Source organism: Diadema antillarum, unplaced genomic scaffold, assembly GCF_040938485.1.
Source record: "Diadema antillarum isolate AM-2024a unplaced genomic scaffold, OU_Dant_1.0 scf00000160, whole genome shotgun sequence".
In the NCBI taxonomy this organism is placed as follows: domain Eukaryota; kingdom Metazoa; phylum Echinodermata; class Echinoidea; order Diadematoida; family Diadematidae; genus Diadema; species Diadema antillarum.
Genome location: NW_027271049.1, coordinates 1,690,112 through 1,716,823, shown reverse-complemented (window position 1 = coordinate 1,716,823; position 26,712 = coordinate 1,690,112). Strand labels below are relative to the sequence as shown.

At 38.5% G+C, this 26,712-nt stretch overlaps 1 protein-coding gene across 1 annotated transcript; it reads right to left on the bottom strand.

Annotated features, from left to right (window-relative positions):
- Positions 1 to 629: 629 nt before the first annotated feature.
- LOC139722196 (medium-chain acyl-CoA ligase ACSF2, mitochondrial-like) lies at positions 630 to 26,122 on the bottom strand. The gene is made up of 13 exons (XM_071633512.1): positions 25,774 to 26,122; positions 23,971 to 24,136; positions 22,971 to 23,153; positions 21,772 to 21,890; positions 20,678 to 20,843; positions 16,712 to 16,807; positions 10,536 to 10,684; positions 8,358 to 8,526; positions 7,354 to 7,461; positions 6,280 to 6,431; positions 4,183 to 4,324; positions 2,642 to 2,752; positions 630 to 746 (listed from the first exon to the last, which is right to left on the bottom strand). Exons 1-13 carry the CDS (start codon positions 25,902 to 25,904, stop codon positions 630 to 632), a joined length of 1,809 nt encoding a protein of 602 aa, XP_071489613.1. The 5' UTR covers positions 25,905 to 26,122.
- Between the last annotated feature and the right edge of the window lie 590 nt (positions 26,123 to 26,712).

Sequence of the window (26,712 nt, the reverse complement as noted above, 5' to 3'; positions counted from 1 at the left end):
CTAAAGGTATGACTGTGATGTACCATATTTTTATGTCCCAAAAAAAATTACAACGCGACCCTCCGCAATGATATCTTTGAAATATTGAATCAATCTAAATACAAATTCAGGGTATGAAACTACAACTCATTGCCCACATCTTACAGAAAACCCCATTCGATTTGCTTCAGTGGTCAAAGAGAAATGAGGAATTTTGTACAGGATGTCGGGAATCTCTTCCCTCCAAGTTCTGTCTATTGTATTCACACGCAAGATTATCGAAGCGCTAAACTTGGAAGAATCAGACTCATGACATGCTTTACAACAATCCACATTTCTCTGTGACCGCTTAACAAAATTGAATGGGGTTTTCTGCAAAATAGAGCTAAAATATTATATTTTAAGACCCTGAAGTAGCATTTAGACAATCATAATCATATTGGGTGTTATCGATACGAAAATCTGATTGTAATTTTTTTTGGGACATACTGTACTGTTTTTTTACAACACATGCCGGGCATTCACACATATGGCACTTTGTAGAGTGGTTTCATGTTTGTTTGTTTTTTTTGGAGATGCATAGCAAATGATGGACAGAGAGGATGAGTTGGCATCGAAGTGGATTTTTCAAGAAAAAAAGCGTCTCGTTCCTACTTCATCTTGGCGATCATGGTCTCCCTCATCTTGAATTTCTGCACCTTCCCCGTCACCGTCAGCGGAAACTCGCTCACGAACTCGATGTAGCGCGGAATCTTGAAATGAGATATCTGAGATCGTGGACGGAAGGAAGTGAATGTACCAATAGTAATGAATGAAGTTAATTATATCCCACGTAAGTATGTTTGACCAATGGGATTGCTTAATTTGGAACATGTGATCGAGAGATGTTTTTCTCCCAACATCCATGCCGTGGGACTATCACATATGTGATTGTCTTTTTCGTTGGCACTTTCTACATATCCACTATTGGAATCGATAAAGGTATCGCTTGCAACTGTCGGCCACGCGGATAGCTAGCACGTTCTAGTGGCATACAGTCGTGCACATCGCACAATTATCGATACATCAGTATTGCCTGTTATCGTCTTAGCTCTACGTTACTCTGCTTCATTCGACTGCTGCCGTGCCACGGACCGTGGTTTCAAGGTAAAACTACCTGTGTTTTAAACATTCAGCACAATCATAAAATAAAAATCTGCGTGGTTGAGGGAATACATTTTTATCAAATCTTAAGTTTGTTAATCGATGTGGGATTTAAAGCAAATAAACATCTCCTATTTCTTGGGCAATGGATAAAATCTAACATCGCCTCGGTGATCCTTCAGGTGTCTATCAGCTCTCGCCTTTGGCTCGACACCTCGTGATCACCTCCACGATGTTAGATTATAACCATCGCCCTCACAGTCGATGATTTTTATTTGCTTAATATCTGCACCAAAGCATGCCACATACAATTCATGATGACATTATATTCCGTATGATCATATATTGCTCAAATCAAACGATACTTGTGAAACTAATGACACTCCAAAATATTGCCTTCTACAACACAAATGCAATGTATTAACTGTCTCCACCAGGCTGAAAAATCACTAACTTTACTTCCTGAAAAGGGAAGATACCCCCATCCCCCCACTCAGGCTGCATGCACGTTCCCGGTGTTTTGGGGAAACCAAGTATATTTTGGGACTTTTTTTTTTTTTTGATCCCCCAAAACTGTTAAAATAGGGGGGACTTTCACTATTTTTTTCCCAAACACTTTTAATAAGGGTAGTTTTCAAATCTTTCCCAAAGAGCCCTAGAATATGGTCCAAAATAGGATTAGTTTCAAACCCCCAAAACTTCTGAAATAGGGTTATTGTGGATTCTTGGTGTTTGCCACAATTCTCCTGAATGTGTTTACTGTGCATTATTTGCTGCAAAGCATGCCGAGCTGGCTTTCTTTTAGCCACATACACTGCGCAAACATCAAGCTGCTTGTACAGGTAGGTAAGCTAGCAGGCATCCCTTCCAAAAGCCCATCATATGGGAGTAATTTTCATTGCTTCCCTTCCAAAAGCCTGTGATGTGGGGTCAAAACCCTAACATAATCCTAACCAATTTCCATCCTTAAAGGGGGTGTCTCTAAGAATCTGGAACTAGCATGCATATGTATGGATAACTGCCTGAGGGGGTGGAGATGATACTCATAACACATTCCTATCATCTCTGGTTCTCAATCACACATTCACCCCCCCCCCCCCCCTCAAAAAAAAAAAAAAAAAATTGCTTGACAAGTCCTGATTAGCCAAATATTACACAGAAACCATGGAATCAGAATCCACAGCAGACACAGTATTTCGTCACTCTGGCAAATATCAGAAATATGCACCCATTTATTGCTTCCCTGTCCATTCTTTGTGTTATATGTCAACTGTATACATAGACTGTGTTATTTCTATGTGATTGTATGTCATGTTACTGTTAATGTCATTTTCATTTGGCTGAATAAATAATAACAATGACAATGATAATGATAATAATACTAATAATAATAATAATAACAACAACAACAATAATAATGATAATAATAATAATAATGATAATGACAACGATAATAATAATAATAACAATAATAATAATAATAATGACAATAATAATAATAATAATAATAATGTCACACCTGTCCTTTGCAGAACTCTTTGATCTCCTCGGGTGTAGCCTCCTGTCCAGCCTTTAGTTTGATCCACGCACACAGCTCCTCCCCCATCCTGTCATCAGGTACGCCAATCACCTGACAAAGATTCCAGAGGAGGGCTTTAAATATTTGATATGCAGCTTATAAAATCTCCAGCATTTTCAGAGACTCTAAGTGGAAACTTAGTGGAGAATTAATGGAGACTTGAGGGAGAGTTGAGGGAGAATTAAAGGAGACATGATGGAGACTTAACCCACTGAGGACAGGTTGATTTTGCTTTAACACACATTTCCCATAGACACCTGCCCAAGTATACTCAGGACTAGTCTTCAACGGGTTAAGGGAGATTTGACTTGACAGACATTTGAGGGAGACCTGATGGACATTTTGAGTGACACTTGATGAACACTAAAGGGAGATTTGAGGGAGACTTGAGATAGAATAACGGGAGATGTGATGGGCATTTAAGTGGGACTTGAGGGAGAGTGGAGGGAGACTCGAGGGAGACTTGAGGCCTCTTACAGATTGATGTTCAGCTAAGGATGAAATGATTCAGGGTTAATCTAAGCTCATAGGGGCATCACACAAACATCAACTCTTGTGTTCATTCTATCAAATTAAACTTCAAACTGCATCTTAATATATCCTGTCACAAATTTACCAATTTTGCATTTCTGTGTTTTTATCATTAAGCCTTTGCAGCAACTTTGAGTCCTACTCACAAAAAAAAAAAACACCAAACAAACACAGATTTGGTGCTACATTAGAATTGAATCATGTTATCGCTGATGTGCCTACAACTTGCAAAGATGATGAACCCAGAAAGTCAGGTCTACCAAACAAGATGCAGAAAAGAATGTGATTACCAGCATTACAACTCACCAAATATTCCCCGCATAGCAGGAACAGATGTTCATACACAAATTAATTAATGGCTTTATCTAATGCTCATGACATAAAACACACAGTATGCATTTACATAACTCCTACTAATTATATTCTCTAATGAGTACCAGTACATTTGACTGTCAAACCCAAGAGAGTAAGATATCACTCAGATATACTGATCTATGTGAAAAATGTTGTGCATGTTTACATAACAGATTGGTTTGATATGCTTTGAAGGGTACCTGGTGCAACTGTTTGAGATCCCACTTTGATATTTGACAGTAGACAGGTCTGCTAAAAAAGAATTTGCCAGTATAATCTTTTTCATAAGTGTCCATGGGGATTTTCTTTTATCAAATGTGTCTTGCAGCATATAAACAGATTACTTGATTAATCAATTACTGAATTTGACACATCTGTGAATTAACTATGTATTATTCAGCTACACTTCATCTCATTCACTCTTTTAAATCTCTCTCTTCTTATTCATCTTATTCACTGAGCGACTGAGTTGTGTATTCATTTCACATTCATCTATCCCTCTATCTATAAGCCTGTAAATCTTTTCATCATACAATGTGTATTATAAAAAAAAAAAGTGGCATGGCTTGTTTCTAAATTACACTCCTGATGCCAACCTGAACGTCTTCAATCTTGGGGTGCTTGTAGAGGAACTGTTCAATCTCAGTCGGGTAAATGTTCTCCCCTCCTCGGATGACCAGATCCTTAATTCTTCCGGCTATCGTAATGTAACCATCCTTGTCCATGGTAGCCAGGTCACTTGAGCAGAAAAAAAAAGGGAACAGGGCAACTTAGAAAGAATACGCACATTCAATGACACAAAACAATAGACTTACTTACTAATATCTTTAAATTCTAGGGCTTTGATGGCTTGCATATATTATCTCCCATGGGCGAGAATTCCCAAACAGAGATCACACTCTTTGTTTGTTTTTTTTTACATTTTTTTACAACTTTGCAAAACAAGCTACATCTAAAAGAGCCTCTTCAGGAATATTACAGACTAAATGACTTAACCCATTGATGACGAGTCCTGAGTATACTCGGGCAAGCGTCTATGGCAAATGCGTGTTGTAACAAAATCAAACTGTCCTCAACAGGATAAGGGCAAAAGTACGAACAGATCAATGTCTGATTATGAACTCACATAATGACATGACAACTTCTTAACCCCTTGTAAGCTTTGAGTGCCAACTGACACAGAAAACTCCATAGCATTGTACACACTGTCTGAAGTCCCTGGCATCAAAAGGGGTAATAAGTAGTCCTCCACCATCGTCAGGTACCAGCCTTTGATAAGCTTTGTCAAAGCCAGACAAGACATTGCTTGCAACCGCTTCAGCCCGTAACTTCACAGTATGATACAACATGTATGTGCAGACAAGCATTGAGACTCCAACCACTTTGGATAAAGCATGTGATTCAAATATGTGACCCGCTACAACAAAATGGTCCTAAAGTCGCGCACTGTCGAAGCCGTGAAAATCGAGTTTGAAGTTAGAGCACCAAAAGTGGTCAAAACTTACGATTTTCTGAATTTGACATATTATTAGAGTCTGACATGTCTTCTATCATCTGTCGAAATTTTGAAGCAAAATGATGAAAGGAAAGACCAAAAAATAGCATTTTTCTGGGCCATGTTTTTTTGGCGTTTCAACGAAGCAGAAACTGGTTCGCACATTTGGATTGAGCGCCACACATAGGCTCCGCCCCTAACAACGACCAGAGTGATCTCATTGGTCAGTTTGCTGCTTGCCGCTAACCGAAGCGTGAAGCTTGCACACTGCCCAGTCCACTGGTGCATGCGGGCGGGTTGCGCTATGCCCAGCCGCTTCTCCTGACATCCTGGTCACTGATTGGTCGGTGAGGAGACCGCCGACGCTGTGTTTGAATGAGCATTTCGGGGGTTGCTAGGGCTTAACTTCTATTGTCCGGAGGTGAATACTGACTTGCGTGTCTCTTGATTGTGATTGCGTCGCAAGGAGAACTTTTAGGGCGCTTTTCTCGAAACAGTGATTTCCCAGACGTCTTGACATGCTCTCATTTAAACATTGATATCTCCGCAGCCGATTATTTTTATAAGACATATTATATATCAATTTAAAGCAGAAAGATTAGGGAATTGTGTCATGCAATTTTCAAATAATCGACCTCGCCCGACTTTAGGATCATTTTGTTGTAGCGGGTCACATATATTTTTGTCATTACTATAACATCTGTCTCCTACACATTTTGTTAACATGACTATGGGCGACCCTATCAAAGTCATCACATATCAAAAGTTCAGCTAGTCTGGATTCTAGACTCTTCTTATGAGATCTATATACAAGCTGCTAAACCTTTACACATTAAGTCAAGAGATGGCATGATGTAACAAGTTCATGCACTTGTAATTATCTGCAAACTTCTGAGGGAAAGTCCATAGCTGAGAGTATTCGGTGCGGACTCTTTTTCTCTTGGACTCGGGATTGCCATCACTCGACTTGATGCATGTACAGGTTTAGCAGCTAAAAAAAAAGTGACAAAAATAGTCCAGAATATAGAATAGTGATCAGGTGAAGATGGTGCACAAAAACCCCCCATTCCAAGTTATATTCATGATGGGTTGAGAAATCCATTCCACTAATAGTTTTCTCTTCATTCTATCCAAAATGCTTTCCTCCACAATTAGTGGCTTTTGAATCCCACGACGACATTTTTTATCGGGAGCTTACCCGGTGTGGAACCACCTCGTTTCATCAATGGCCTCTGCAGTCTTCTTCTCATCCTCCCAGTAGCCAATCATGGTGGTGTAACCACGGCTACACAGTTCGCCCGGCGTGTCATTTGGAACAAGGGCACCAGACTGGGGATCGATGAGCTTGATCTGCATAAGATAGGAATTCAGTGAAAAAAGTCTTATCGTCAGGAAAAGGCACATGGTTCAGAGCGAAACAATCAACATACGTTTTTTGTTTAAATTGTTTATTTTTGCTTTTGTTTTTTGTTTTTGGCTGCTGCACAGTATCGTAAACATAAAATACAGTTGCCATCACTTTAACTAGGATGAATCAGAAGATGATCTTTGTTCTGATTAAAAGAAGTAATACATTGTGTCATTCATACTTCCACAAGCTAAATACACTGCCATACATATAACAGGGTAACAGACCAACATTTTGAGAAAGAGAATGACAAGCATTTGACTGCTACAGTCTTCATTACAGGGGACTGCCAGGCTATTAAAGGAAAACTTGAGTATATCTGTTTTTGCTTTCAAAACATACGCCAATTTTAAAAAAACAAATCCATGGCAAGGTTATGATTTCTGTGAGGTAAAATCCAGGAAATGGTCTACAGAATTTATGGAGCATACATATTCTGTACGTGACTTTTGCCTGTGTTTGCATTTGAATGATATTTGACTTACAATGCTTATTGCTGCTAAATTATCAGGCCTACTGTAATGATGATTGTTACACATTGACCGTGCGCACATAAATGAATATGGACTAGCTATATTATTACACATGCACAAACAGTGGTTGCAACTGGGTGCATGCAGGGGCCAGCAATATATTGCTCTATGTTACATGGGTTCAATCCATTGATGTATCATTGAAGAGCAGCAACCCAGCAAAAGATTCCAAAAATGTTGCCCTTTTGTGAAGGCACATTTTGCAGTAGCCATTTTTTAGATGAAAGTAGTAGTGATATCGTACATTTATGAAAGGTGTGTCTTGTCATATAGCAAAAAACAAAATCCTTGCCTGGCAGTACCCATTAAAGCTATATGACAGATCACTTACTTCATTGTGAGGTCCAGGCTTTCCCACGGTTGACACTCTGATGTCTATGGGGTCCGTCATCCCTGTCTGACAGATAACTGGACTCACTTCCGTCAAGCCATAGCAGATCTGAAACATAAAACAGTCCAAACTCCTCACACCTTTGGCATTCACATACAAACATAATTTCTCTGAGGCATTTGCTGCAATATCAATATACTGATGATTCGGAACGTTTTCTGCACCAAGTGTACTTCTAATCATCATTCTTTACCCTGTTGAGGACGAGTCCCGAGTATACAGTTACTCGGTCAAGTGTCTATGGGAAATGTGTGTTGTAGCAAAATCAGCCCATCCTCACCGGGTTAAGGGAAGGAAGCCTCAAATATATAATTATGTGCATTGAGTGAATGCAGCAATACTGTAGAACACATGAGTGAAAGTTTGACAACAATCAGGCAATCCGCTTAAAAGTTATATGCATTTTTAAAAATTTCTGTGAGAATGCTATTACAATTTGTGAAGTCACTTATGGAAAACGCTATAAAGAAATACAAAGAGAATTCCTCGACATTTCTTTCTTCATGAGAAGTGTACATTGCTTTGACTTGTCACTGACATATGTTACAAGAAATATCATTCCCCCCTGCTCTCTGAAAGTGGTCAAGTCAAGATTCTTTATGCTAGAATACATCAGTGAGGTGTGAGGAAAAAAGGATAATCCATTCAAAAATTATGAATTTCCAAAGTTTCTGTACCTGCCATCACAGGATTAGAAGAATATAACAATTTGTGATGTCACAGTAGGACAACAATACAAAGAATGCATAAATGGAATTCCATAAAATTTCATCTCTTACAAAACGAATATATTTGTTCCACTTGTTCCTGACACTTATGACTAGGTCAAAACCATTCCCCTTTTCTTCTGAAACAGGTAAGCCAAATTCATTTACGCTAGAAATATGAAGACATGGTATGTTTGATTTGGGTTTCATTTCCCTTTGAAGTCAATTCAGACTTACGACAACGTCCTTCATGTTCATCTCCGAGATGGTTTGCTTCATGGTTTCGATGGGGCAGGGTGAGCCCGCCATGATACCGGTAGAAAGACTGCTCATGTCGTACTGACTGAAGTTGGCGTGGTTCAACATGTCGATGAACATCGTGGGTGTGCCATACTGGGAGGTGACTCTTGAGAAGATCACAGGTTTTTTTTTTATCATTTTAAGATGATTGATCATGAATAATGCACAATTGCTACTGTCAAACTGGGAACTTTTATTTGTTTTTACTATTTTGGGGGCACTATGCATATTCAATAAACTTCACTATAAAGAAACACTATAACTTTGCAGACTACAGTATTTTGTGCATATTTTCATACCTTCAAAAACATTAGTGTGACCTTATTTTTCACACTAGTTCAGTAAAGTGCAAAATTCAAAAGAAAGTTTTGTGCCCTGGAATATTTACAGGAGAGGACTAACACTGCCAAATAATTTTTATTTTAATAACAACAGTGATCATCAACATACATGACTGATTTATAACAATATCATAATGGATACACTTTTGAAACAGGAAAGAGTTAAATCCTACAATTTAGTCATATCAAACCAAGATGGTAGAGAGGGAAAACACTATAGAAAAAATAATAAAATATATCATTCTGGGAACAATCTTACAATGTTTACAATGCACTTGTCTTTTATTGTATAATTCACTGTCTCAGTATCTCAGTCCAAATAGAGACATCTCGAGAATTGTGTTGTAGAACATAGAAGGATACGTCTATCTGTGAAAATATAATATATTACCCATACATAAATTCCACATGATTTAACACTCTTTGAATTATTATTTTGACAAGGAAATCAAGGTTAGTGATTGCAATTTGATATAGCTTACATGCATGTTTTAAACTAAAGAAAGCCCCATCCCCCCCCCCCCCCACAAAGAAAAACAAGGAAAAGTAGAAATTACGCGGTGCGTAATATATGTCCCCGCCGGAAGTAGCATTTAGTAGCAAAATGTACAATATAGGTAAAAAATCAAGGTCAAAGGTCAAAGAAGTCAAAGGTCAAAATTCTGTGTACAAGTTTTGAAGCTCTCACCTAGTGCCATCACATAAAGGAAACAGAATCGAAATCGGGTTAGAAATGGCGAAGGAGTAGCATTTTGTAGCCAATGTACAATATAGGTTAAAAATCAAGGTCAGAGGTCAAAGAAGTCAAAGGTCAAAATTCTGTGTAGAAGTTTTGAAGCCCTCACCTAGTGCCATCACATAAAGCAAACGGAAGTGAAATCGGGTTAGAAATGGCGAAGGAGTAGCATTTTGTAGCAAAATGAACAATACAGGTCAAAAATCAAGGTCAAAGGTCAAAGAAGTCAAAGGTCAAAATTCTGTGTAGAAGTTTTGAAGCCCTCATCTAGTGCCATCACATAAAGCAAACAGAATCGAAATCGGGTTAGAAATGGCGAAGGAGTAGCATTTTGTAGCAAAATGTACAATATAGGTCAAAGGTCAAGGTCAAAGGTCACGACTGAAATTCTGTGTAGAAGTTTCAAAGCTCCCATGTAGTGCTATCATATAAAGCGAACAGAATCAAAATTGGCTCATAAATGACAGAGAAGTAGCAAATTGAAGATTTTGATCACACACGGACGCACACACGGACACACGGACACACGGACGGACGGACGGACGGACGGACACACGGACACACACACGTACGGAGCCCGTTTCATAGTCCCCTGCTCGAACTCGTTCGGCGGGGACAAAAAAAGAAAGAGAGAAAGTAAGTTAGAACATGGGGGCATGTAGGAAATATATTTTTGAGTCTTTAAACACAGTCACACTATAGGAATGACAATAGCTGACATATGTCTTGAGTTTAGAATATGCAAGTGAAAATGAACAGAAGAATTGGGGTTAATAAATATGAATTGAATTGAATTGATTTGTTTTCTGGAGCTAATATGGAAGCAACAAATACTTTTGAGCAGGCAACCAAAGGAATGACTTTAAATGTGAAAAAGATGTCTCTAGAGGTGTGTGTCAGTGGGTTGTTTTTTTTTTCTTTTTTAACCCATTGAAGACTAGTCCCGAGTATTCTCGGGCAGGTGTCTATGGGAAACGTGTGTTCTAACAAAATCAGTTGGTCCTCAATGGGTTAATGGAGTTATGCTCGGTGTCTCACTTTTCATCCTGAATGGCTTTGAGACTGGCCTCTGGCTCAAAGCTGGGAGTAGGAAACACACAGGTGGCCCCATGCACCATGGCAGCAAGAGACCCTCCAACCATACCGAAACAGTGGTAGAGAGGTACTGGTATAGAAATTCGATGAGCCTAGAGAGAAGGAGGGGCGACCGAAAGATCCGCTCAAGATTACTTCACATGGCAAATCTCTCCCTCTCTCTCTCATTCTGGCAAGTAAGTGAATTAGTTCATGTGCAATGTAAACTTTCAGAATACACTGGAATTTCGTTCTAACGAGGACCTTAAAGGGGAAATCCAGTCCAAATACAAGTCAGTCTGATAAAAAAGAGTAAAATATTATGAGTTCAACAGTATAACATTGATTGAAAGTTTTTGAAGTTTCACTATTTGGGGGGGAAACTCAATATGAATATGCAAATGGCAAAGTGAGCATGTTGTTCCCTCACAACTTGCCATATTGTTTGTACATAAAATTTTGAAATTTCTAGTTTTTCCATTCAAACGCAATTAGGCCCGAAGCTCAAATCCTCGTATATCTAACTGATCACTATTTTAAAGTTATTCATCCAGGAATAACTTCATGATTCAGACTGCAATGACAAAAATATTGAATTTTTGTCATTTTTTGTACAAGGTCAATGGAAAATTGTGAGGGTATGACATGGTTAGCTCACTCATTTGCTTATTCATATCCACTGTACAAGAACTGTTTTGCAGAAATTAGCGAAACTTCCAAATGTCATAACTTCTTTATTTTTCATCCGATTTCAGTCAAATTTTTTACTGTGTAACTCGTAAGATTTTACTCTTTATCAGACTAACCTATATTTGGACTGAATTTCCTCTTTAAAACCATGATGATAAGCTTGATATATTGCATTTCTCACTGTATCTGGGTACAAAATGAAGAAATGCAAAGACTAGGACTTACTAAATCAGCTTGTTATGTGAGGGTTTAGTTATATTTGATCATTTTATGACAAGGACAACGGGTTTCATTGTTCAAGCAAAGTAGGTGTGAAATTTATTATTCTTTTTAAGTGTAACAAATAATAAAAGAGTCCACAGACATTTCCAGCATTTAAAGAAGCCCAACATGTCAGTCTACATAAAGGCATTATGATGTCACTTTGCAAGTAGTGCTTTTAAGTGTGTCAGAATAGGCAATGTTAATATGTTAATATTTTTGCTCATCTCTTTTTCTAACACTGCACAGGATTAAAGGCAATGGCTCAGTTTAATTCTTGCCCTCCGTCTTCTAAGATATAGAAAACATAATCTTTTGGGTTAATTCTGTGTTTAACAGAAATATTTGAAACACAACATAACATCTACCTACATGTACTACATCTGATGAATCCATCCATACTCACCGATCGACCGATCAATCAATCAATAAATCACTCAATCTATCTATCTATCAATCAATCAATCAATCAATCGATCGATCAATCAATCAATCAATCAATCAATCAATCAATCAATCAATCAATCAATCAATCAATCAATCAATCAATCAATCAATCAATCTATCAATCAATCTATCTATCTATCTATCAATCAATTTATCTATCTATCCATCTATGAATCTCTCTCTCTCTCTCTCTCTCTCTCTCTATATATATAAATATACATATATATATATATATATATATATATATATATATATATATATATATCTATGACTATATCTATCTATGACTCTATCTATCTATCTATCGATCTATCTATCTATCTACCTATCTATCAATCATGGTGCTCTGTCAGTTTGAATTCTGATGCTGATAGCAATGGTGTCCTCCTCCCTATTCTTAGCTGATTATCTCATTTTAGTCTGGGTGCCAAAGGCTGAACCTTGTTTTACCGTCCACCCAATGTTTTTTGAAAGTTTCACCCTATTTTGGGGGTGCTGAATCCGAATCTGCATGATGCAGCTCTTACATCCTTGAGGGTTTTGAGATATTCAAGATGGCCGCCAAAATGGCCGCCCAAACCGGAAATTCCCACATATTTCCTTCTAAATGGTGAGAAATTGAAAACAATTCATGGTTTTACCTTATTTCGAGGGTGCTGAATCCAAATCTGGATGATGCAACTACTGCATTCTTAAGGATTTTGAGATATTCAAGATGGCCGCCAAAATGGCCGCCAAAATTGGAAATTCCTGTGTATTTCCTTCTAAATGGTGAGAAATTGAAAACAATGGATGGTTCTAAGCTATTTCGAGGGTGCTGAATCCGAATCTGGCTGATGCGACTCTTGCATCCTTGAGGATATTGAGATATTCAAGATGGCCGCCAAAATGGCAGCCAAATTACCCTGAAATTCCTATGTATTTCCTTCTAAATGGTGAGAAGTTCAGAACAATTTATGGTTCTAAGCTATTTCGAGGATGCTGAATCCGAATCTGGCTGATGCGACTCTTGCATCATTGAGGATTTTGAGATATTCAACATGGCCGCCAAATTGGCCGCCAAAATGGCCGCCCAAACCGGAAATTCCTATGTATTTCCTTCTTAGTGGTGAGCAATTGAAAACAATTGATAGTTCGAAGCTATTTCGACAGTGCTGAATCCAAATCAGGATGATGCAACTCTTGCATCGTTAAGGGTTCTGAGATATTCAAGATGGCCGCCAAAATGGCCGCCAAAATGGCCGCCAAAACCGGAAATTCCCCTGTATTTCCTTCTAAATGGTGAGAAATTGAAAAACTATTGATGGTTTTACCCTAGTTCGAGAGTGCTGAATCAGAATCTTCGTAAAACTCTTGTATCCTTAAGGGTTTTGAGATAATAAAGATGGCCAACAAAATGACCGCCAAAAATGGAAACTCACATGTAGAGTAGAGACCCCCTTTTTCCTTCTAAATGGTGTAAAATTGAAAACAAACTGATGGTTTTACCCTATTTTGAGTTTGCTGAATTTGAAGCTGCAGGATCCAGCTCTTGCATCCTTAATGGTTTTGAGATGATAAGGATGGCCGCCAAAATGGCCCCCAAATGGCCGTCAAAAACGGAAATTCCCATGTACGCCCCCTAATTCGGTCTAAATGGTGTAAAATTGAAAACAATTGGTGGTTTTACCCTATTTTGAGGGTGCTGAATCCGAACCTGGTTGATGCAACTCTTGTGTTTTGGGGTCTTTTGAGAATTCCAAGATGACCGCCAAAATAACTGTCAATATTGAAATTTTTGAGACCCTATTCAGCACCCTCGACATTTTGTTGTTGCCACTTTTGCGTTCCTTAGGGTTTTGAGATGTCCAAGATGACCGCCAAAATAATTGGCAGAAATTGAAATTCCAATGTTAATATTTTTACTAAATGGTGAAAATTTGAAAATAAATTGATGATCCCTCCCCATTTCGAGGGTGCTGAATGTTTTGAGATATTTGCAAATGTCCTGTATAAACGGAAATTCCTTGATATTTTCTTATAAATTGTGGAATATTGTGCTATCACGTGAAACGAGTGATTAAAAGCAATAATCCGTATTTCTTGAATTCAACTCGGTTGAGCAAATTTGTCAAATCAGCCAATAATTAATGGCATCCAAAATGGCTGTCACAATGGTATTGTAATATACTGAGATATTCCGATATGTCTCAAACGGAACTTTAACACGTAATGGAAAGAAAAATGATATTGACATCATACTGAAACGTACAAACACAAAGATTAGACTGAAAATTTCTTTATGCACAATTGTTATAAAGTAATGCCTAGTGTGGTAGCCAATAAGGGCTCCGCATACTGATGTGAAGTTAATCCTTTTTGGTTATAAGAGTAATATCAAATTATGGCCTGCTGGTATTTGGTGTTCAAATTTGTCTTGTATTCGTATGAGTCTCGCCGCGTACTCTTATGAAACTTGTGGCATATTCTGATTACGTCACTAGAAATGGTTGCATCCATGACCACTATAGTAGATATCAATATAAAGGTAATTTCAAAAGCACTCTGCGTGATTATGATATTCGTAAGTACTGGACTATCAACTATTACCTTACATGTTGTTGTTTGTTTGTTTGTTTGTTTGTTTGTTTGTTTTACTGCGCGTTACCTGTGATTTTTCCATCCCCTCGTGTGTATATATGATATCGTCGCTTGGGCGACAAGACCCTGTATCTGAATTTTTTAGTGAAAATGACATTTTTGAATAAACAGATAATCAGTTAATGATGTCCTGTCCAAACCTTTGCTGTCTTACCCCAAAAATGAAGCTACCATGGCATGTCAAAGGAAAGGTTCTCTCATTTGTTATAGTGCTTTGGCTGCCATGTTTGTTTACTTTTTGTTTTTGTTTTTGTTTTTCTCTCCTGAACATGTGACATTTTGTAGATACGAGGTTTGTCGCCCCATATATATATAATATTACATCATATTGAAGAAAAATTTGAAGCAGAACTATAAAAATGTCCAACTCTTGTCTTCGACAATGTCATCAAGACCACCAGTGAGTGTTCATGGATGAAACGATTAAAACTGTTCATGGATTAAAACAGGTAATATTGGGAATCTCAGTAAACTTCTCTACATCACTATCACAATATGATCGAGATGGGTATGTCTTGTCCACTGATTGTTAGTGTTCAAAACATATCCATGATATGTAGATGAAACAGTATAATCTTTCAAATATTCAACCGCATCTGTAGTCTTGCAGGATTCATTCCTGGCACAGTTGTATCTTACAAACTCCAAGATATCCGGTAAAATTGGTTTCACTGTACAGCAAGTTCAAACTGGGATGTACAATATGCATTCGTTTATCAGCAGAGTATGGTTGGGTTTAGATTTTGCCATTGATGAAAACCTGAAATAGGGTAAAACCATCAATTATCAATTTTTCACCATTCTGGCGAGCATTTTGGCGGCTATCTTGAATATCTCCAAACTCTCAATGATGCAAGGGTGGTTTCGTCCAGATTCGCATTCAGCACAGTGATCAAAATAGGATAGAATCATCAATAAAATTGTTCTCAATTGCGAAACATTAAAATTGAAATACGTGGAAATTTCCGGTTTGGGCGGCCATTTTGGAATCGGAATAGGATAGAACCATATTGTTCTCAATTTTGAGCCATTGAGAATGAAATACGTGAGAATTTCCGGTTTTGGCGGCCATTTTGGCGGCCATCTTGAATATCTCAAAATCCTCAAGGATGCAGGAGTTGTATCATCAAGATTCGGATTCAGCACCCTCCAAACAGGGTAAAACCATCAATTGTTTTCAATTTCTCAACATTTAGAAGGAAATACATCGGAATTTCTGGTTTTAATTGGCGGTTATTTCGGCGGCCACTTAAGCGGCCATCTTGAATATCTCAAAACCCTCAAGGACGCAAGAGTTGCATCATCCAGACTCGGATTCAGCACCCTCGAAATAGGGTAGCCATCTTGAATATCTCAATATCCTCGAGGATGCAGGAGTTGCATCATCCAGATTCGAATTCAGCACCCTCCAAACAGGGTAAAACCATCAATTATTGTTTTCAATTTCTCACCAAGAAGGAAATACATCGGAATTTCTGGTTTTAATTGGCTGTTATTTCGGCGGCCACTTTGGCGGCCATCTTGAATATCTCAAAACCCTCAAGGATGCAAGAGTTGCATCATCCAGATTCGGATTCAGCACCATCGAAATAGGGTAAAACCATCAATTGTTTTCAATTTCTCACCATTTAAAAGGAAATACATGGGAATTTCCGGTTTTGGTGGCCATTTTGGCGGCCATCTTGAATATCTCAAAATCCTCAAGGATGCAAGAGTTGCATCATCCAGATTCGGATTCAGCACCCTCGAAATAGGGTAAAACCGTCAAGTGTTTTCAATTTCTCACCATTGAGAATGAAATACGTGAGAATTTCCGGTTTTGGCGGCCATTTTTGCGGCCATCTTGAATATCTCAAAACCCTCAAGGATGCAAAAGTTGCATCATCCAGATTCGGATTCAGCACCCTCGAAATAGGGTTAAACCATCAAACAACATTGGGTGGACGGTAAAACAAGGTTAGGCCCAAAAAGTGGCTTTGGCACCCAGACTATTTTAAGGGACAATCAAACATTACTGACTCTGTACAGCCATTCTACACAAAGCATATAAAATCTTATCAAATGAATATCTCTTACCAGTTCAAGAATTCTCTACTTCATACCTTCTCATCATATTTCAGGTTCTTCCCGATGAAGTAGCTGTTGTTGACGATGTTGTGGTGGGTTAGAGTTGCTCCTTTGGGGTTGCCTGTTGTCCCCTGAGGTGTACACAAAACATGAAAACCATTTGAATGTATCTCAACACATAGACGCAAGCCCAAGTCTATGAACTCAGGACATGTTAAAACCATTGTGCTCAAGCTTCATCAAAGCCTAGATGAACTTACATGGGTATTGGGCTGAATAATTCATTGTCTTTTCTTCATCTATTTTGTTATCATCTTCCTTAAAAAGCAGTATTTAACATTTTATTTTGCAGATAAAACAAACATCCAGCTTTAGTGCTTCAAATTAGTTCTAAAATGTGAGTTAGGCATAGAAACAAACATTGTGAAAAATTTAATCAGGATAACCAATGTTAAGTATAGTTAGATATGCAAAATGTGAACAATAGATATAATAAAATTGTTTCTAGACTAAACTGTCTACAGTTATGGTATAGTGAGAAACACAATGATATCTCCCTATATTTTAGGTTTCATTGCAAATCTTTTATATGAAAAGTGTTTTGTGATACAACTGACCTACACATATATGCATCAACTGTGGTAACTCAAAAATTTGTAAAATCGCTGCTCCCAAAGGTAAACTGTACCTTTAATATTTGCTTTAGATATCCCTAAAATTGACAGTTTTCTGTATTTGATTACCTAACTTCACTTCAAATGCATGAGTAACCCTTATCATGTTTTGTTTTTTTGGAAGATCAATCAATGATTACACTTGTCTTGATCTACAATAACTTTGCTTCCTTGGTGGCATGATGAAATTTCTACAGTTTGTAAAACTTGGAGACAAACACTGTACAAGAAGCAGGATCACTAAAGTTAGTGTGAACTTTGGTCACCAGTCTGTACATTCTTTTGAAATACCAATTCAAACTTCAGCTATATCAGACTTTGCCCCATGACTGTAATTTTTGCTGGAGTACAGTGATATAGTCACCACACATGCAGGTGTTTACACAAGATAGGGGGATGGGGGAAGCTAAAAATGGCAAAGTGGATATAATTTTAGCCCCTACCATTGTCAGCATTCAAGAAGAGAAAAAAAAAAAAAAAAACTTATAGGTATTTCTGGTAACCTGATACTGCACATATTAGATTCCACCAGCATTGTGAATCAGCACTTTTTCTTCTTTTTTCTTTTCTTTTCAGAGCACATAAATATGCCATTTAAGCACAATTCCACATTATGCTTAAAGTAAAAACATTGTTTTCATATGTCTGCGGAACTGTTATTTTTTGCTCCAAAAACATACGCATAAGAAATTGTATGTGTGAAATAAGGCTGTAATACTTCACTTTCAGTTAGCAAACGACGAAAATGCACTGCCAAAAAAAATTGCAGAGTTTACTACAATCTCAGAACATACCCAATCATGGTCCAGGGTTGCCATGTCAGTCTTTATAACCGATTAATTATCGATAATCAACAAATCAAATGGTCAAACATTAATGATAAGTATACGCTTCAGTGCACATATTCGCTTACGGGCAATTCTATCCTAGCAGGCCTGCACTACAGTAGTCACAGTTTCGAATGTACCCTGGTGGGGAGCAAAGCGAGATCAATTCAGTTGGGTCAACCATCCCATTACATGCTCTCGCCATGCAAATGGCTCAACCTTCATGTTTTCTGGCTGATTTTGATGAAACATGTACCGTTTTATACAGTTGATTCCAATACTTAAAACTGCCAACTTAAACATTTTGCAAAAGCATGCTTTAAAAATAAAGAGATTAGAAAGGAGGAATAATAATTTTAGGGGATGCACAGTAATGCACACTGAACAAAGAATTTTTTTACAAAACTCAGCTGGTGTTTTAAGGGATCACTGACTTATTGTAACATATAAACACATTTATAAGATTCGATCAACTAGAATACATAATCATGCCTGTGAAGGCCTTAGTAGGAATATACAGAGATAGTGTCATCAAATGTTAACGATGTGTTCAAAGGCTGGATCTTGGTGGCTCCAACTGCTCCAGTATCTCTTCACTATACAACTTTGGAGCCATATTCAGTCAATCTTAATGTCCTTATCACCGAAACATACAAATATTTGTTGAAGAGCAACATCAAAAAAATGCTTCCCTGAGCATTCAGCCATAAAATTTGACCTGTGCATCCGGTATTAAAAATCAAAATGATGATATTGATAACTGTAACAAAATAAACGTGACATACATCCAATACACACCAAGACAGCAGAGTCAACAAGCATACAGTGGATGTACTATTATAAATGCATTCCACAAAACATCTATACCACCTTTGGGAAGTTACAATAAAATACAATAAAGATCATGGCATAATACTATAATAAACATATGGTGTGCTGTAAGAGTCTGTCATTGACTTCCGTTCTCTTTAAATGTGAACACAAACTTGTGTGAGCACTTAAAATCATATTTATGATGAACAAGAGCTGCTGCATACAACATAATGAGACCCATTCTAGAATGTTGTGATTGATAGCATGAGGTTACAATATGAGTTTCTCTTTAGGCATAAGATTAATCGATGTGAAAAACATTGTAAGTAAGCCTTGCAAAACAGAAAAAGCTCCTGAAAAGAACCTCATCTAATTCTGTCTCAAACTGTTCATACATCTGTAAGCTGTTCCTTGAGAAATACTGTACTCTCTATACAGAAGTTGTTTGACAAAAAGAACAACTGGGTTTACTAGGCACCTTGCTACTCCTAGTCTACCTGTTCAGGCTGAACAAAGAACTGCATCAACTATTAAAGGTCTCTGACACAAGACTAGCCCATTATGATTGTTTCTGAGCACTTGCATGCACTTTTGAATGAAATAGCAAGACTGGCCTTCATTCCATCATGTCATAATACTGCGACTGAAAGCCTTAATTAATCAACTTAGCAGTCTCCAATATCTCTGTAATTAAGACTAACCTGTAGTTCATTGACCAAAGGTCGGCCAAATCCAAACTGCACTTTCAACACAATATGTATGAATGGTTCTTCCAAGGTCAGGGAACGGAGGAACAATTATGGCTATTGTATACGAGTGCCAAGGCATCCCAAAAGTGTGTGCCTTTGTAAATGCACAAAGCTGATAAATCATATTTCACATCTCTTCAGGTGCTTGGCTTTTTTTTTCTGAATGTATGTCTTTTCTATCTTACGAGATTGCTTAATTTCATTGAAAAATATTAATACATGCATTCAGACTTATGATATTGAATGCAAAGCCAGAAACACCAGCAGCAGAAAACTTTTAACCACAATTTGGAGTTGATGGCCACTTTTGCGGCATAAAACTTTTGCAGATTGCCGACCATGATGTTGTACACAATTGTACTGGCATTCAGTACATTATTGTGTAGACAAACACTTTCGTGTACATTTGACTTTTGCAAATATTGGCTCCTCACAAAATATGTGAATATTTCTGGTCTATAGGAAGTCTGTTGCCACAGGTGGCAGCAGAGACTCCAACTATTCCGCTTTCTATGAGAGATCTCCAACTCTGTGGCCACTTGCTCAAAATCATCAGTTCTTCCACTCGAGTTCGAATTTCTCCAGCTCTAGCTAAGTGTCTTCTGCTTACAATGCATTTTCTCTCACACAAGATTTAGCTTTCCCCTGCCCAACTTTAGTTTACAGCGGCGGATCTACAGGGGGGCGCACCGGGCGTGCGCTCCCTCTTTCTTTTTTGTTAAAACAAAAGAAATGAAAAGAAAAAATAAGGGGATGTGTGTGCCCCCCCCCCCCTAATTTTGTAGAGGTGCCTCCCCTTTACGGAATTCCTGGATCCGCCCCTGGTTTAGTCACGCATGATGTTAAAAAATGATGCTACAATAGCATAAGAAAAGAAGTTTCTACAGCTTCCAGTAAGTTGTTGTTACACCTACTGTGGAAGGACCAATCATGCTTACCGAAGTGAACTGGATGTTCACGGGGTCATCGAACTGGAGGAGGGATCTGAATTTGTTGATTTGTGCAAAGTGCTCCTCCTTGCCGTAGTCCATGACAGAGTCAAAGCTGAACGTGCCGGGAAAGTCTCCATGCCCCATCATGACCACGGATCTCAGCATTGGCAGACTAGACACCATACAGGAGAAAATGGTAATGGATTAGATGATAACAGCAGCTGCTATTCAAAGATATGAAATGATACCGGTAGTGAATATAATGATGATGATAATGATGGAGACGATAGTGATGTTTAGAAACAAAAAGGTGATGATGATAATAATGATGTGAGTTCAATCACTCTCGACTAGCATATATGGCACAATCAATGTGCCTGTTCGATACCATTGGCTGATTATTGCTAGTAGTCTGGGGACAAACCACAAGGGTCAGCGTCATTTGCCCGTTTTACTCATGTGAGTTGGTAGGGGGACCACTTCACCAGGTTAACATCATCCTCTTCGTGATGAATGAATGAAGTAGGATCTTCTACATGTGATCAGTGAGTCATGGCTATCTCACACATGGGACCTCCAGTTAATGCCCTAACCGAGGGATAGATGGTACAGTATGGAACTTGGTAAAGATGCAGCACTTCATTCATTCATCGCAAAGAGCAGGGTGCCAACCCAGTTGAGTGGTCCCCCTACCCACAGAAAAAGGGCAAATGATGCCGACCCCTTGTGGTTCGCCCAAGGTGACTAGTAATAGTCAGCAAACGGTATCAACCAGGCACATTGTGCCATACGATTGAATGAATGAATATCTTAAATATCTATAGTCAAGTGTCCTGTTTTCATTAGTGTTCCTTGAATTTTCCTAACACTCAGTGCCCTGCATTTCATTCACCAAAACTCCGAAGAGCTACACAAGCCTGTATAATTTGCATTATCTGTGGATTCATTCAAATAACAGTACTAGTCTTTACTGCTAAACTACATTAACAAAAACATTGACAAAATGTTATGATAATGCTGTGCCAATACACAATAGTCAAATGTCAAACATCTATTTTGCCATTTCTTTTACGCACGACTATGATCTGGTCATTACTTACTTTTCACTTTTAATGTTCCCAGGTGTTGAGGTAGAAAGCTCGGGGCAAATTTCGACCAGCATGTCGTAGTACCTTTGTGTCTTGAAGGTCTGAGCCGATACAATGCTCTTCACTCCAACCTTTACATGTTACACAAAGCAAAAGAAAGAAATTATGGAAAAGATATATGGGACAGCCCAGCCTATATCTGAAAAACTTTCTACATAGTTTAAAAAAGTAAGCTCTAAGCTTTCAAATGATATAACCTTGTTAAACTAACTCATTCAAAAAGTGATTGAAATAAGTAAGAGTTAGGTGGAACAGTTTAATAGAAAAGGGAGAAAAGAGAATTTGAACATTATTGTCACTCATGTGTACTGTGCAGAAATATCAGAGAAAATATATTCTTTTTTCCCATTGAAAGTCATCTGAGCAACTGTGCAACAACAAAAAATGGTCCAGAAAAAAAAATGATAATATCTCCATACTGATATTGTCTTTAAGCCACAAAATGTTGACTGTAGGTAGAAACAAGCTTATCCTCCAAGGTAAGGTGAGGTAAATTTGAGTCGGGTCAACCCAAATGACATTCTGTAAAACACAATATTTTCGCGGCATAAAATTTTCGCAAATCAAAGCTGACAGCCTTTTTCGCGGCATGAAATTTTTTGCAAGTTGCCTCTAACATTCAATGCATATACCGGTACTGTAAAAGTGGATATTTTCGTGTGACTAATTTTTCGCGCTCGGCGCGCTTAGAAGAGTTTGGCGTGTTTTTAATTCCGCAGAATCAAAATATCGACTACTAAAGCATATGGCAAGCAACAATATTTGTGTGCTTTTATTTTCGCGCAAGTTTCTGGTAGCGCGAAATGCGCCAAAAATTTCCAACACCACGAAAATTTCCACTTTTACAGTAGTGTAGACAAGAACTTTTGCGTGCATTCTAATTTTGCGAATCTTGGCTCTCGCAAAATGTGCAAAATTAAAATGCATGCAAACATTCCTCGTTATACAGCAGTTTCGCCCATTACAGAGAATCCTAATCTGCAACTTTTTGTGGATTTAGAACTGGGCAGTCATGTATGATTTGTGTGTTCCATAATGTCGCGTCATTAGCTCTTGTATAAAGTACTGCAAAATTTCAGAAGGTACATGTAGTCAAGCTATTTGATCAAGCCAGCTCGTCACTCAACTTTAATGGCCAATAGAGATCTCACCTTCTTCATGGCGTACTCCAGTTCCCCGGGTCGGTAGGCTGGGTTGATGTTGACCAAGATGGCGCCGATTCTGGCCGTAGCAAACTGGGTGAGCACCCATTCTACAGTGCTAGGGCCCCAGATGCCCACCCGGTCATCCTTTTCGATACCAATGGCCAGCAGGCCCGCAGCTAACCGGTCAGCCTGTGGGTGGGTTTAACGGGAAGCAGTCATTACTGGAGCATATATTATGTAATGTTCAAACACTCTTAGCATACACCCTTCTGAACGTGTACCATTTGAAATGTTTTATGCATGAACATAACTGGATTTATGATATTCATTTTTAATAGTATTACATCAGTACTTTATAGCATGGTATAACATGTAAATATGAGTACATTATGACCCAGGGCCACATATTGGCCACATTTTCTATTACTTCATGATATAAAGCCATCCACTCTGATTATCACAATATCACTGCCATCAAATTCTTCAATCTAAAATTTCAGCATTTGAAGTTAGCCACTGGATGTTTACAACAATATACAGTGATGTTCTGATACTGCAAATACCGGTACTACACAGTGTACCTTTATCCTTGAAACAACCTGATATCAAACTCCCAAATTCTACTAGTTACAACATTGGTATTTTTTGTACAAGTGCATTTTTTTTTCAAATAAAACTATCACCTGATACCTCAGGATAATCTCCAGTTTAAGGACCAAGCAGCATGGGAAATCATGAACTGGTATGGCTAGCCAGGCTTGGATAACTGCAAGAATCACCATATGATAAACTGTGTACCGTACAGCTTTATTATCACTGACCTCTGTGTAAGTACACACGCATCCAAAGAATCTAGACTGGAATTGACCATTACAAATGAGCGTACGCTCCGACACGTTTATATTTGTAAACTATTCATGGTTTTTTACATGTACCCCAGGTCTTAAAAAGAGGAGCTTGTGGTAGAAGTCTCTGTGAGTTATTACACTTCTAAATTTTGCCCCACCTCCTCCTTGAATTGAGCAAAGGTTTTCCTAACGCCATCTTTGCAGAAGACCAGATATTCTCGTTCCGGAAACTTCTCTGCAGTCTCCTCCACCAATTGTCCGATTGTCTTCCCCAGGAGTGGGACAGTCGGGTCAGCCTGGCGGTAGCTCAAACTCTGCAAGGAACTAGCAAACGAGCACAGAAAATGACCCATGTCAGAATAAGATATCCAAATGGTAGTCTTTTCAAACATATTTCTTTCATAATTGATTAACACAACCTTCTAGCAATTTTCTGAAGTACCTTCATCTGCACCAACATCATATGAGAACATGGTTTGTATTGCATGCATGTGAAAAAAAAAACCCAACAAATTCTGAACAGATGAACACATACATTGTAAGCCCTAATATACAAACACCTTACAAACTGCTGTGGAAATGTCCAAATGAATTATTTTCTTGAGGCTCTGCTCATTGATTCCTCCATGAGGGGAAGGCTCGAACCCATCAGAAGCTAGCCCCCCCCCTCCCCCCCCCCCCCCATTGTACCCTAGCTTACAACAAGCATAAGCTATTCAAGCTTTTCATTATATCAACAATGGTGGTCACTTAGAGCCACAGGCCTTGCAGTGGGCCTACAGAGTTAACCTTCAGTGCACAAGGGATGGGACTGGTGCAAAGAATTACAATATTCACTGGTGAATATATAATTTTTGCATTGAGCATATGAATGAAACTAGATCACACACATCACAAACCATTACATCAATGTCGGTTTTTAAGGTGATCTACATCTGACAACAATATTGCAGGATATAAATGACTCCTTGACCTAGGGTGACAGTGTTTTGGAACGATGGCTTTTTACAACAATCCTGCTGTTTGGTTGTACAGCGAAATATCTACACACGGGAAGCATAAGATAAAAGGCAAAATTCAAATAACCAAACCAATGCCAAAAATAACACTGTCGGACCTATGCAATCTCTGTCTAATAAAACTTGAAATATTCACTCTGTAGCCTATTACAGCAATAGCTGCTTAGATGTTGAGACTGTCTGTCTAGGCCTAATCTGTATTTGTAAGCTTTATGGAAGTTTGAATTTCAGCTAAAGTGCTAGAAAAACAGAATAAAATACACAGGCCTATACAATGTTGACTGAAGGAGTTGCTATTAGTTAATGACTTTCGGAGTGGGACACAATGTTTGTTATCAAAAAATCCAAATTTATATTCCAGATCACTCAAAGAATAGGGCCTACATGCATCATGCACTATAAGTAAATTGTTTCACCTATACAATTGTAAAGTCATACACAAGTGCATATTTTGTAACATTCAGTTACCTAAGAACTGTTCTGCAGAGTGCCTTTACAAGTAGTAATAAGGATTATTAGGGTCTAACAAACCTTAAGAAAATGCTCATTTCGAAATCTTGTGTGACTTAATTTGATCCGACACCTTTTGTTATTAAAAAAGTTTTAGTAGGAGCTACTCAGGGGCATAATATTTAACATTATAAACAGGAGTTGGTAGCCTCCTCCTCCCCCCCCCCCCCCCCCCCCCATTAGGCCTACCTCAACTCTTTTTTGGTGGGCGTGGACAACAGAGTCTAGCTTAGTGCTACCATGCCCATAATGGCCATTTGGACCCTGGTGCTACTTTGCAGCAATTCCCGTGTTTTGCACTGCAACAATGAAAAAACAATCGGCCAAAAATCTGCCAAATTTTTTGAAGCTGATTATGTACAGCGGCCTACCAGTCAGCAAGTCACCGAGACAACAACATTTCTCAAGTTACACGTTACAAATAAAGTTTACCTGGTGGTAGCGAGGTAGCGGTTTGCAGCGGTGATCCCACTAGCTCGGAGCGAGGAGCGAACCGCTGGATACGTGGAGCGTGCCGCTGCAAGGCACCGTCCTTCTTGTGCGATTGTTCGAAATCTGATCATTTCTTTTGCTGGTTTTTCAATGCCAGTTGCTTGCTAATCCTTAAAGAACACTCGAATAGGGCCAAGAATGAAACGCTTCACAAACACATGTCACCATACAGTGTTTAAGTGGCTAGAACAGACAGCATTACAACATTACATTCCAAACTTTGAAAGTTATGATCACATCCTACGTCCGTTTACAAAGTCGATACCCTGGCCTTTGCATTAGTAGTCGTGTACAGTACCACACGGTAAGACGATATGGCTACCTGCTTCAATTCTGCGCAGCCGGCCCAACGTGCTGTACAAATACAAAGAGTTCTCGACCGAGTTTCTTCCCTGCGATTTAATACCGCTACGTTTATATAGTGGCGTAGTGCTCTTCAGTACAATGAGTATACCCAAAGAGATTCTATATCCTCTTTAAAACCAGGGATGGGGCTTACCCGGTAGCGGACCCGGTGTTATACCACAGGCATGCGAAGAGATCTAGGCTCCAGACGCACCTGGGGCCGGGGTTAATTAAAAGGGGCGTGTCCAGTGAAACGTTAATAGTTCGTAGAAGTGGATCACTGTGCGCCTCCCCACTAACACAAAGCTAAAATAGGCCTAGGCATATTTGGTTTTAATTATCAATATAGTGAACGAGTAAACATATCGAATCCAAATGTTTGCTTGATATCAATAAGATTAAAGACGGAAAATACGAATTGATATTACGACTGACGAATCATTGTCATTGATCACATGTGATCATTTTGTTAAATGATGGCGCGATTTGTATTAATTGATCGCTAGATTGTTCGATTCAATTCAATTCAATTCA

Bases quoted from the DNA above. Each gene is read 5' to 3' on its own strand.
- LOC139722196 (XM_071633512.1), bottom strand. From the start codon at position 25,904: ATGATCAGATTTCGAACAATCGCACAAGAAGGACGGTGCCTTGCAGCG. The intron at 20,844-21,771 runs GTAAGTAATGAC...TATGGTGTCTAG, and splicing joins GGGAACATTAAAAGTGAAAA to TCTGCCAATGCTGAGATCCG. The intron at 6,432-7,353 runs GTAAGTGATCTG...TATCTTATGCAG, and splicing joins AGCCTGGACCTCACAATGAA to ATCAAGCTCATCGATCCCCA.